Source organism: Callorhinus ursinus, unplaced genomic scaffold (genome assembly GCF_003265705.2).
Source record: "Callorhinus ursinus isolate GAN/ISIS: 27379988/994484 unplaced genomic scaffold, GSC_fseal_2.0 scaffold10, whole genome shotgun sequence".
NCBI classification, from domain to species: domain Eukaryota; kingdom Metazoa; phylum Chordata; class Mammalia; order Carnivora; family Otariidae; genus Callorhinus; species Callorhinus ursinus.
The window spans coordinates 73178398-73191585 of NW_027397072.1; the positions used below are offsets into that span (position 1 = coordinate 73178398).

Here is a 13188-nt window from a genome sequence, read left to right on the forward strand (position 1 = left end):
AAATACGGGGGTGGTTTTTACTTGGTGTAATTTAGATAAGTTTTTGTTACTGTTTTACTACCTAGATTGTGTTTAGTTTTTAAATTATACTTCCTTCAAAAGGTTTAAGTGAAAGATTAAACCTTTTATAATGTTCTTAGCTAGCATGGGAGGTGACATAATGTAGGTGTTTATTGTTTCCAGTCTTTTTTACATATTTTTCAACTTTGGCATGTCCATTTGTCCATATTAACTTTAGCCAGGCAATGATTTTTAGAAATATTTCTGTTACAAACAATCCAAAGGCAGGGGGTGTCGTTATGTTTTTTCTTCTATTTGCTAATGTTTTATTCATAATGCTTTTTCCTTTTTCATAAAGCGAGGGAGAATTTTCAGTTCTGCGTATCCAGGGCATGCTTTATAAAAAAAAGGTATCTTTAGGATTGGATTGGCAGTAACTAAACCTTGTTTTAGTTTTTCCTTGCTTCTAAACCATTGCTTTCTCTATAATTTTAAGCTACTCAAAAAGTGGTTATCTGATTTTTTTGTTTTGTAGCTACCTTTTAAATACTTAATGAAAGATTCCATAGCAAACGAGAGCCAAGATTAAAACATTAAGTGTAATTGTTACCTGATTATTGTAGCCACAGGGTTTATCTTTCCATGGAGCAATCCATTTGGCAGGTTACTGCCCATCTTGGACTATTTTAATACCATTGTTCTTCTACCAGAAAATAAAAAACTGAATGGTTATTGAAGAACAAGAGAAATAGGTTTTAAAGGGAAGTTACAGGCATTGATAATCCTAGTGGGGTATTATATTAGTACATATTAGGCAGGCAGTCAATTAAATAGGAAGACCTTCATTACATGTAACTGTTTAGTCAAAAGGAAGGCGGCCAGCAAGATATTTGGTGGGAGAAGATAAATGTGTCTGGCTATTGAGGCACAATAGTCTGCAGTGTATTAAACATGGGCTTTGGAGTTTTATTTCAGCAGTGCTCAGATCACTGCTGTGGATAAACTTAAAGAGGTCAATACTACCTTAAGCTTCAGTTATGTTACCTGCAAAATGGGTATGATTTACCAGCTTGGCTTTTAAAATAGTGAAGGTAAAGCACTTAGCATAGTCCTTGGCATTTGCAATAAGTGTTCAGTTGATGTTACTATGCTGTTAAGCCAGTTATGACTCTGTAATATAAGGGAATTAGTCTGTCTTCACCACTTTGGTAGTTCTTCCGATTCCTACATTTTCAAGTTTGAGTTAAGGTGAAAGGGGGCACACTATTTTGGGGGTGCTTTTGTATCTCACATTAATTGCTGATTTTTATATTCACAAAAGTCACAAAGTTGGCATTATTTTGATTTTATAGGAAATTGAAGGATACAGGTTTTTTTTTTTAATATTTATTTTTTAGAGAGTGGGGCAGTTGGGGGAGGAGGGGCAGAAGAAGATGGAAAGAGAAACTCAAGCAGAGTCCTTGCTGAGCATGGAGCCAGACTTGGCTCCATCTCATGACCCTGAGATCACAACCTGAGCTGAAACCAAGAGTCAGATGCTTAACCGACTGCACCACACACAGGCACCCCTGAAGTGTATAGAGGAGTTTTATATAATTTAACTGGTCATATTGGGCATATACTGAGCTGGATTCTTACCTCAATTCTACTTACAACAGTCTTAACTGGAACTCAGGACTAGTCCTATCTTCACATCTTAACCATATTGCCTGTTTTGTTTTAGCAGGATTGTGGTAATTGATAATTCTTACCTCAGTACTGTCTGTAGCATGTTTGCTCTCATAATTCTAACAAAAATTATCACTGCAGTTAAAAATAATCCATATTTTAGGATGTATTTTACAGATTTTTATTAAAGATCTGATGCCTAGAAAGGCACTGTTGGCCTCTACTTAGTGTAGTGCGAGAGAGAAATGCCTATCCCCCCCTTTTACCCCGCCTTTTAAAACTGCTGTTAATGATAACCTGAAAATAAATCTTAAATTTTTCTCAGTGAGACTGTACAAGACTGTGTTTTCTTAAGAGGACATTTTGTTTATCCTACATGCTTTGTCTTACTGGTAAAGTCCTTGAAGTCATTGACCTGTGCTGTTTCTATTTTTGAGATACTCAAAAAACTATTTTCTCATCTAGATGTTCTTTCTATTTCACACCTTGTATGGGTTTCTAGACTTCTCTGTACCTTTCATATTCCTTTAGTCTCTAGAGTACCAGTCCCTAGTCGGCTGAGCCACTTTTACAGGCTCAGCCAAAATAAGAAAGTGAAATGAGGAACAGTGATGGACTTGATTGAATCTCTTACATTTGTGAAAACTCTGGTTATTAGCCTCTTGGCCTTATAATTTCAGTTGTGATTTCAAACTTGGTGTCTGGTTTTTTTTTTCCCCTCCTATTTTTTTTTTTTAAAGCCTATGTTAAATTTAGAATCCCATTAAGAGAAATGGAGTCTTCTAGTCTCTCACTATTCAGAAAATCACCTACAGAATCTTAGGCCCTGCCTCAGAATCCGAATCTGTATTTTCATTAAGATCCCCAAATGTTTTGTATGTACATTAATTTTTTTTTAAGATTTTATTTATTTGAGAGAAAGCACGAGAGGGAAGAGGGTCAGAGGGAGAAGCAGACCCCCCGCTGAGCAGGGAGCCCGATGCGGGACTGGATCCCGGGACTCCAGGATCATGACCTGTGCCTGAGCCGAAGGCAGTCGCTTAACCAACTGAGCCAACCCAGGCGCGCCCTGTACATTAATTTTTGAAAAGCACTGTGCTAGTCCATCGTCTAAACTGGTCATTTATTCGAATATTTTAATCTCTCCCGTGTTCAGAAGACTCAGAATTAAGACAAAAACCTGTGTTTGGGACGTGTTTAAGAATTAGGGCAGAAATGATTTGTCAAAGTGAATCCTCCCATAAAGATAGGCACAGGGTCCTTAGGGCGACAAGAGATTAGGCCAAGGAGGACTTCTCAGAGGAGTTGATTGACTCTTGAGGTTTGCTAGGCTGTCGAAGAAGGGAATAGCATTTTAGCTAGGGAAGCCCACTGTGTCTAGTGCTCACTCCTAAAATCAGAGGCAGAAGAGACACCCCCAAAATTTCCCTCCGGAGGAGCTTAGAAACCATCTTAGAAAGTGGGTGCTAAGGCTGATTTTTGGCGCTAAAGCCAAGTATGCCTACGAAGCAAACTGTCTACCTGCTTGGGGGAGTGGAGTGGGGGCAACTTCGAAAAGGCCGGTGGGGATTATGGTGCGCTCAGCCTCCCACAAACCGTCTTTTGGGAGCCTCCCTTGTGGCAGCTACCCACCCAGGGCTCCGCCGCGCCTCCAGAGCCCTAGATTTCTCACCGCAAGTGTGCGTGATGGCGCCTGACGATTTCCTGTGCGCGAGGCGTGGCGCGGGGCGTCCGCGCGCCCGCCTCCCTGCCCGCACCACCGGACACCAAGTGGGCGTGTTCCCTGCGCACGCTCGGCAGCCCGCGGGCCCCAGGCGCCTCCTGGCAACCAGACGCCATCCCAGGCTGAGGGAGCGAGGAGGCCGCAATGGACCAGCCAGTCATCGCCATCACCTCCAATTCCCTAAGGGAAGACCTGGGACCTGGCAGTTTGGTAGTCACCTCCTCGGTACAAACACCCTCCCCTGGCTCCCACTACCCACTGCTATCCCGCGCCCCGGGCTTCCCTGGCCGAACTCCCACTTCTCTCTAACACTGGGACTTCGTACCCCTTGGTTTGCTCTTCGCACCTCTCCCTGCCCTCCTACCCACCCTGCAGTCCAGTCGTCCTGATCTTTATCTGAGTCTACTTGGTTTTATTTCCTCTTCCTTTGCTCTCCCTCATCCTTCCATTCGTCCTTTATTTTCTGTATTTTCTTTCCTTCTTCCGTACTACCATCTGCGCAGGGCAACTGCTTTGATTTCCCCCTTTGCCGAGAGGATAGGTTTTTCCTTAGTCGAAGGCACATGTTTTTGCCCCTGCCTCTTATTTTAGTATTTATAAAATATCTTAAACTACCTTCGTTTAGTTTTTAAATATATTTGGGCGAAGGATGTTTAGTCTATCTTTCGTAAAGTGATTCACCCCTAAAATGAATTTGAAGTGATAGGTGGGTGGAGTTTAGATCGCCACCTTAAGCGGCTGCCAATCGCCTTCCTTTAGAAGTACAGTGTTTACTTCTCCCTTCTTCCCACTTGGATTTTCCTGGTCCTAGGTAGAGGTGGGAGACTTGCCTTGACCTGCCTGAGAAAGTTTGATTTCTGTGACTATAAATGTGCAACAGAGAAGATTCAACATAAATCTAATAAAGGGAACGTACGGGAAGAAATTCAGACTTAGCAATGTGTATGAAACTGTGTTTTTTTTTTTTTGGAGAAATGCACATTTCATAGTAAAACTAAAGCTCTACTCATAAGTAGAGTGGATAGAAGTTGCTAAGAGGAAGAATGAATTGTATCAGTTTTACTGATTAGTTTATTTCTAATGCACTGTTGCTTGAAATAACCTATATTTTGTAGTAGTAACAAAAGCATTAAAAATGGAAGTACAATTCAATGTTTTAATGACTTCACCTAGTCAAAGTAGCACAAAAGGAAAAAACTAAACAACCGTGTTCTGTTGGTGGTGAGGCTGAAACAAATGTGGGATAATAATAAATGGGTATAGGGTACTCACTGTGGAAACCAAGAGCGTCCGTGGAAACTAAGGAATACCAAAATCATCTGCTTTTTAACTTGGCAGGTGAGGTGTTAAAAATAAGCTACCGTTTATTGGGCCCTGGTTGTGGGTACAAGTCTTTAAATGTATAATGGCTTATTCTCATGCCAGCCTTGTTATGCCTTATTTTTATACTCCTAGGAGGGAGTTCAGGCTCATAAGGATTAAGTAACTTATGTAGTGCTCCTAGTTAGTAAGTGTCAGAGCTGGGGTTCAAGCCCCAGTCCGCCTGGCTCCTCTGTTGTTCTGCCTCTTTAGTGTAACAGCTGGCTGGACAAGCTGAGAGAACTAGCTGTATCATATTTGTATGATACATAATAGTATGGACAAAAACAGGAAAGGGCAGTTTTCAACATTTGCCATATCACTGGGATTTGCATCCCAATATCACATTAATTTGATGACTTCTACCTTGAATTCCCAGCACAGCACCTAAACCATAAATCTATTATAATACAATTTTGGATTGTATTATAATACAATTATTATAATACACTCTGTCCTTCCTAGGAACACCAAATTTTGTGACATCTAATTTTCCTTATGACATCTCTTGTGAAACGAGGATGTTTATTACTCTCATTTTTCCAAAGGGAATTTAGATGGGAATTTAGAAGCACTTCAAGTCATAAAATAGCAATTTAAGGAAATAAGTCAGGCAAAATTTATCATTATGTAGCTTTTATTTTAATTCAGGCTGACCGATTTGATACAGGTATTGATTTCTTCAAGCAAATGTTTTATAAAATATATTTAACTTCCAGGGATCACCTCTCAAATGAATAAGCACATTTTATGTTTGTTAATAGAAACCAACCCGAAAGACATCATCTGTTGAAAGAGAAGGATGGTGGAGAGTAGCATTAACAGTATGTATGTTTTTACTCTTCCTATTCAAGAGATTCATGTTTCCATTGATATTTTAATCACCCTTACCTTTTAAGTCACTAACAATTGTAAGAAAACAGTGGACCTCATTTCCTGTTTATAATTTTAGTATCATTAAATTTTAGATGCAGTACAAACTAAAACAACTCTACGAATCTAGATGCTTTACAGGATATCTAGATAAGGTCAATATAGCTTATGACCTCGGTGAGATTACAGAAGAAAATGCCTCCATTCTATAAAAGGAGTTTGGGTTTCAGTTTGTATCCTAGACGGCATAGAGCTTGTGATAAGTTCTGTTAACATGGTCAATGTAGGAAAGCAAGGTGGTAATGAAGAAAAAATGACCAGAAGATCCCCATTCAAGAGACATCATTTCTATACTGTAGAAATATTTTCTGTCCACACCCTTCAATAATAGAGGGGCCCATGGGCCAAAGCCTTCTTGAAATGGAATTTTAATGGTGGAACCAAGCCGGGTGCTCACTGGAAATTCGGCCACAAAAGCAGCAGTGACTAAACTTTCAGGTCTGGCCATTCAGCCACACTGTGGTTGTGATTTGAAAGAACCAAACCTCCTATTGGGCTGGAGACCACATGCTCTGCCAGTTCATCCTCAGCCTCATGTTCTTATTTTTTAGTTGCTTATTTGAGGGCTAGAGAGAAATGTAGTGTAGTATCTACCCAGCAGAAGTAGGCTAACTTTTTTTTTAGTCAAGAAACTGTCCTGAGTGGTCTCAAGAGAGACCTGACATTTATAGGTCCAACTGCATCTCAAGTTTTAGTATCTCTGAAGTTACCTTTTAAAAAGTCAAAACTTCCAACCATGGCCGCAACCCATTTGCCATAGTTGTCTCAGAAAGGAAATAATCATGATTCTCTTGAAATATTGTTCTGTCAGGAGTGTTTACTATATTTGATAAAATTTTATTTTATTTTTATTTTTTTAAAGATTTTATTTATTTATTTGACAGAGAGAGACACAGCGAGAGAGGGAACACACGCAGGGGGAGTGGGAGAGGGAGAAGCAGGCTCCCCGCCGAGCAGGGAGCCCGATGCGGGGCTCGATCCCAGGACCTGGAATCATGACCTGAGCCGAAGGCAGACGCTCAACAACTGAGCCACCCAGGCACCCCGATAAAATTTTATTAAACCTTAAAACAGAAGGAAATCCTCCTTAAGAGTGACCTTCTAAGAATGATGCTTTAGGAGATGTTACCAGTTTGCACACTGATCTGAAAAATGATGTCAATTTTCCACAGAACACTCCTATCCCTGGCACTTACCACTTGAAAACTTTCATTGAAGAATCCTTATTAAATCCAGTGATACCAACCTACAATTTTAAAAACGAAGGAAGGAAAAAACCACCTCTTGTGCAAAGAAACGATCCGGTACTAAATGACCTTCCCCTATATGCGCCTCCTGACTTCTTAGACTTACTTAAGAAGCAAATGGCCACTTACTCATTTAGAGACAAACCGCGGTCAAGCCCCAGCACGCTGGTTTTCAAAGATCAGGTAAAGTGCTACTAGCAGCTGGGTTTTTGTGGGAATGCTTCCAAGAGCCCCTGAGGAAAATACCCTGTGTACTTTGAGTGCATCTTCCCCAGGAGAAATTGAAAACCTTTCGACGCCTTATTGCCTGTAGCAATCAAACAAAGTCTGCCTGATTTGCAAGTAGGTCCAGCAGGATTTTCCCTTGTGAGACCTCCTTAACCTAAGGAGAGTACCTCTCCAGGCACTCTTGGCAGGATTCCCCAGACTTGGGGAGCTTCTGGAATCTTATCTGTGATTGGGCCATACTTCGGTCCCCTCAAGCAGTTTATACAGTGTACCCTCTTCTTTTAAAGCGAACATTTTTCCAGTCAATAGTGCCCTTTAATTAGAGTGTGAATATAACTGGATACCATAAGGAAAGCTTTTAAAAAACGTCTTGTAGAAGTGAACACGATGGTACCAGGAAGGCCAGATTCTACTCTCTGCTCTGCCGGTTCATTCACAACATTGGTAATAGAGAGAGCAGTGCTGTGCTTACAGTCCCAGTCTAGGTTCTGTGCAAGGAAGATGTTCCTGACTGGGGAGTATTTGAGTAACAATACAAGAGCAAATATATCAAGGGCTAAGATAAATAGCATGGCAGGAAATGCCAGGGGGAGTTCAGTGTGGGCTGGGTTGAAAAGCTGGAAGGCTCCCTGGATTAAGTAGGACCCAAGCCGGACCTTATGGCTTACTGCGAGTTTCCACGTGTATTCTCTTAGTTGTTCTTCCCCAGCATTCTGAAATAGGCCTAACAGATGTTATCCTCATTTTATATGTGAAAACCAAGGTGAGTAGATACTGTCGCTTGTTCAGAGGCATGGAGCTGATAGGTAGGTGAAGCAGCACTTTTAACTGAGGGTTTCTGAGCCCAAATTTGGTACTTTTTCCAGTGTGTCTCTGGCTATGGACGAGGGGCAGAGTTTGGATGTGTGGATCCAGAGTAGGTGTTCCAAGGGAGGGGCATGACCTTCTGGAAGGCCTGCTCCAGGCTGGCAGAGGTAGACTTGGGACTTGGCCTTTGGGCCTTGGGACTTTAGGCCTCCCATTTATTAAAGATTTTATTTATTTATTTATTTGAGAGAGAGGGAGAGAGCATGGGTGGGGGAGGGTCAGAGGGAGAAGCAGGCTTCCCACTGAGCAGGGAGCCTGATGCGGGCCTTGATCCTGGGTCTTTGGGATCATGACCTGAACCGAAGGCAGACACTTAACCAACTGAGTGACCAGGCACCCAAAGATTTCTTTTTTTTTTTTAATTCATGAGAGAGAGAGAGAGAGCACACAAGCAGGGGGGAGGATCAGAGAGAGAGGGGTGCTTGACTCGGGGCTCCATCCCAGGACCCCAGGATCATGACCTGAGCCTAAGGCAGACGCATAACTGACAGCCACTCAGGTACCCCTGGGCCTCCCATTTATAAAGATGCCAGTAACAGTATCAACCTCTACAACTTTATCAGAATATTGTTGTGATAACCTGAGAAGAAATGCATTGTAACTGGAGGTTGAATGAAATGCAAGGGCGTGGTTATGAAGATGGACAAGAAATTTTCAGCAGGATGAGCACGTCATGGTCAACACGTAAACCCTTCCCACTGCTCTGCAAATTATAGCTTTGAAACAGGACAGAGTGATAAATGTTCATTGGGTAAATCTTACCCTGTTTGCTTCAGTGGATGAATACAAACACTAAATTATGCCGAGACTTTTATGGCTTAGTATCGGGTGCTACATGTGAAATCATTCTGGCCACCTCCAGTGCAAAATCATTCTTCCTCATTCTGCACCACCGTTTACTGCCCTTCTACGTCCTCTCTTCCTGCTTTTAGGGGTTGTTGAGGGTAGGCCAAGTAGAAAGTAGAAAGAATTAAATGTTTTCCTAATTTTCTGTTTCAAAGGGTATACGATAATGTTCTCAGGAAGAGAGATATTCAGATGTAACATTGTTTACTCACCAATAAAACTCACAATTCTGGTTTTTAAAAAGCAGAGCTCGGTAAAATAATAATTTGAATCTGAGGTAGATAGAGTATACATTGTTGTTATTTATTAACACAGAATAACATTCTTCAGCTTCACAATTTTTAATAGAATATTCACTTTATACCCCATTAGTGCTGCTTTTTATTTGTAAGAAAGTTTTTGCTATTTTCAACACCTTTATTCTGAAGCATGTAACTCACGGGAGAATCTATATCAAAGACTCCTATCAGATGTGTGTGTGTGTGTGTGTGTGTGTGCGCGTATATTCATCTATGTTTGGTTCTTTCCAAAGACTATTTGAAATGGCCCTACAGTTTTTACAATAATTCTTTTTGTATTTATTTTTGAGGAATAATACCTTTTTATTGTAGAACATGTGTACAGATGTGGGGCCGTGTCTCTCCCCGTCTATAGTGTTATGACCTGCTCTTGGCTTGGTCGCCATCCTGCACTAGCCCCTGGGCTCCTCCCCATCGTTTCTGGATTACTTGAGCTCCTTTGTGCCCCCACTGTCTCTGCCTCGCCTATCATGATTTCAGCGCCCCCGTACGTGATCCTCCAACAATCTGGCTTTTTCAGTTTCTTGAATTCTCCTCTGCCTCAGCCACTCCTTTAGAGTTGTTTTGTTTGGTTGGTTGGGTTTTTTTTTGGTTTTGCTTGGATCACTCCATTGATGGGAATTTGGATTGGAATCCATGAAAGGGAACAGCCTGTGGTTACACTCTCAATAGTGGATTTCTCCCCCCCTTTCCAATTCTGCTTATCACCAAGGCAACTCTATCTACAGACCCTTAGCCTCGGGTGATATGGGAGGGCTTACTTTCAGGAAGTGCTCTTTTAGGGTCTCTAATTCCTTTGGGTAGGACTCTCATTAGATCACCATCATTGATGGTGATGGCCCTGGCTTTGACCTCTGGATCCTTGTAAGACTCTGAAGTTCCCTCAAATGCAGCTCTGTTCTTCTGCTGAGTTTAGTCTGGACCGGCAAACATCCTCTGGGCAAAACTTGGCCACATACCTCTCTGGCTTCTTGCTATGTCTTGCTTTGGGGTTCATATAATTCCTTATTATCTGGTTAGCAATTTCATATCATATAAAAAACTCTTGTTTGTTTGCTTTTAATATTCCTCATTTCTCGTAGTTGTCTGCAGTGGGAAAGTTCATCATCCAAATAACCTAGCTCGCCATTAATACAAACCAGACGTTTTTTCCCCTTAGAAATATACTGTGAATCTTTTCCACACCATTATGTATTTTCTACATCATCTTAAATAGCTGCATAGTATTCTACTAGATGGACATATCCTAGTGTATTCACCATTTTTTGCTGTTAGTCACAGAGTGGAATTTTTGGGGAAAGGAAGGTAGGTGTCTAAGTCTTTGGAGATGCATTGCCAAAATGCTCTTACAGAAAAATTGTACCATCCTGAAATTTTCTCTTGCAGAGTATAATAAAGCCGGTACCGTTTTACATCCACTGTTTATGTTTTCAACTAAAAACATGGATCAAATGACTTAAATGGGAAATTTTAAAGTTGAAATTGAAATTAATATGCTAGGGGAACTTCTGAACAACCCGAAGTCAGCTACGTCTGTGACAGAGTCTCCGGACGATGAACAGGAAAGGGAGAAGATAGTGACTCTGCCCTGTCTGTAGCCACTGAGTCAGTAACTGGGTGGCTTCAACACTTTTGCATCAAAGGGTAAAAATGAGTCATGTTTTCTCTCTTTTTTTAATTTAAATTTCAGATAGTTAACATACAGTACAATATTGGTTCCTGGAATAGAGTCATATTCTCTTATAATCCAACTGAAAGAGATAGTCTAGTTTAAGAAGGAAGAAAGGATATGAATTAGCAATTCACAAAGAGACATACCAGTTACTAAAAAAAAAAAAAACACAAAGTGAGGCTTGGCTCTGACTAATAATTAAATAATTACAAAGGAACAAAAGCATCTAGACAAATTTTTTTTGCCTGTCAGATGATCGACAATTTAAGTTTGATGATACCCATTACTGACAAAGGGGGTACAGAAACAGATATTCTCACACACTGTATAATACAAATTGTCGCAAGTGTCTTGGAGGGCCATTTGTTAATTCCTAGAAGCTTTAAATGCACATAGTAAGGGACGCCTGGGTGGCTCAGTCAGTTAAGCGTCTGCCTTCGGCTCAGGTCATGATCGCAGGGTCCTGGGATCGAGTCCCGCACTGGGCTCCCTGCTCAGCGGGGAGTCGGGCTGTCCCTCTGCCTGCAGCTCCCCCTGCTTGTGCTCACTCTCCCTCTCTCTCTGACGAAGAAATAAATAAAATCTTTAAAAAAAATGCACATAGTAAGTGATTCCACTGTCAGGAATTGACCCTACAAATGGTCTTACAAAAAAAGTACAGTGAGCTATTATATAAAATACTGCAGCTTTGTTTATAATCTTACTTAACCAGAGGACTAATTATATAATGGTACATCCATACAGTGGTATACTGTACAACCATGAAAAATAATGAGGGGAATCTATATGTGTTGATGTGGAAGCATCTCCAAGATATGTATTACTAAATGAAAATGCTCAAGGAACAGACCAGTATTTATAGCATAATCCCATTTGTATGAATGAAAACAAATATACCTATATATGATGTTAAATGCATCCTTTCTTTTCTTGAGAGTTACTTAAGCAATCATTAACAGTGGCTTCCATTTGAGAAGTAAGAGGTAGGTAGGGAGCAAGGAGACTTACCTGTTATTTTTTTCCTTTCTATAGACTTTGAATATAAGTAAGTAATACTCTTTTCAATCATGCTCATTTGTAAAGAAACCAAATTTTTTTCCATTTTCTATTTTATCTCATTACATTTTCCATTTTAAAACTTCTCTTATTTACTTCCTAGGTCGGGAACATTTCAGTGAAAATCAGAAACAAAATTTAAAATTGCTTCGAACTTCTGTCCAGGTTAGCTTTAGCCTTGGAAGATGAAGCTCACGTAAAAGGAAACAAATTTGGTGATTCTGCCTCTCCCCACACCCCGATCAAAAGGAGGTGGTCAGGCTGGAAAGGCACCCCTATTAACTTGATGAGCCAAAGGGAGAGGGGGGAAATGAGCTAAAGGATCCATTTTACTTTATTTTAATTTTTAAAAAGATTTATTTTTATTTTAGAGAGCGAGAGAGAGAGATAGTGGGGGTGGGGAGGGAGAGGGAAAGAGAGAATCCCAAGCAGACTCTGCTGAGTGCAGAGCCCGATGTAGGGCTCGATCTCACAACCCTGAGATCATGACCTGAACTGAAATCAAGAGTCAGATGCTCAACCGACTAAGCCACCCAGCACCCCCAAAAGATCCATTTTAATGTGTTCAAAAGACATCCTGGAACAGCCGATTGGGAGACTGAGGTTGAGAAAATCTGGCCGATTCCCTGATCATTGTTAGCTGTGTTTATAGCTGTGATGATGATGTCTCTGAACACATGTTAATTTGAAAAGCCTTCCATGGTAAAAATAATGGCTGGTGGAATTTTCAACGGAATGGTTTTGCATTGAGCAAAGTATCAACGGAGAGAGACCTTGTGCCCAAAGAGGGACTGGCAAGTAATATTGTAGGGAACTCAAGACTTAAATGTAGGGATAATGAAACACAAAATGTAGGTGGAACAATTAATTGTGCATTTTTTAAAAGATTTATTTATTTATTTTAGAGAGGGCAAGCACATGAGCAGGGGGGAGGGGCAGAGGGAGAGAGAATCTCAAGCTGACTCCTCACTGAGCACGGAGCCTGTGGTCGGGCTCCATCTTACGACCCTGTGATCGCGACCTGAACTGAAATCAAGAGTCGGTCGCTTAACCAGCTGTGCCACCCAGGCCGCCCCATATCATGCGTTTAAATAAAAAACACGGCAGCCCTCAGAGTTGGCTCATTTTGCAAATAGTTTTTGAGGTTGAGCTCTCAAAGAGTACCTGCAAGGGAAAGTAATACTTGTCACGTGCAAATAGGTCAAGAGAATGGCCAGTGAAAATGAATTTTGAAAAATGGATTCACAGAACTTGTCTCAGGGACTCGGACCCACTGATAATTCTTAGTTC

General features: G+C 41.0%; 1 protein-coding gene across 1 annotated transcript in view; it reads left to right on the top strand.

Moving 5' to 3' along the window:
• Window positions 1-3330: 3330 nt before the first annotated feature.
• STPG4 (sperm-tail PG-rich repeat containing 4) overlaps window positions 3331-13188 on the top strand; it is a 39511-nt gene continuing 29653 nt past the window's right edge. The window contains exons 1-3 of the mRNA XM_025868747.2: window positions 3331-3616; window positions 5515-5574; window positions 6856-7113. Of these exons, the coding sequence (XP_025724532.1) occupies window positions 3536-3616; window positions 5515-5574; window positions 6856-7113 (399 nt within the window). The 5' untranslated portion in view covers window positions 3331-3535. The remainder of the gene's footprint in view (window positions 3617-5514; window positions 5575-6855; window positions 7114-13188) is intronic.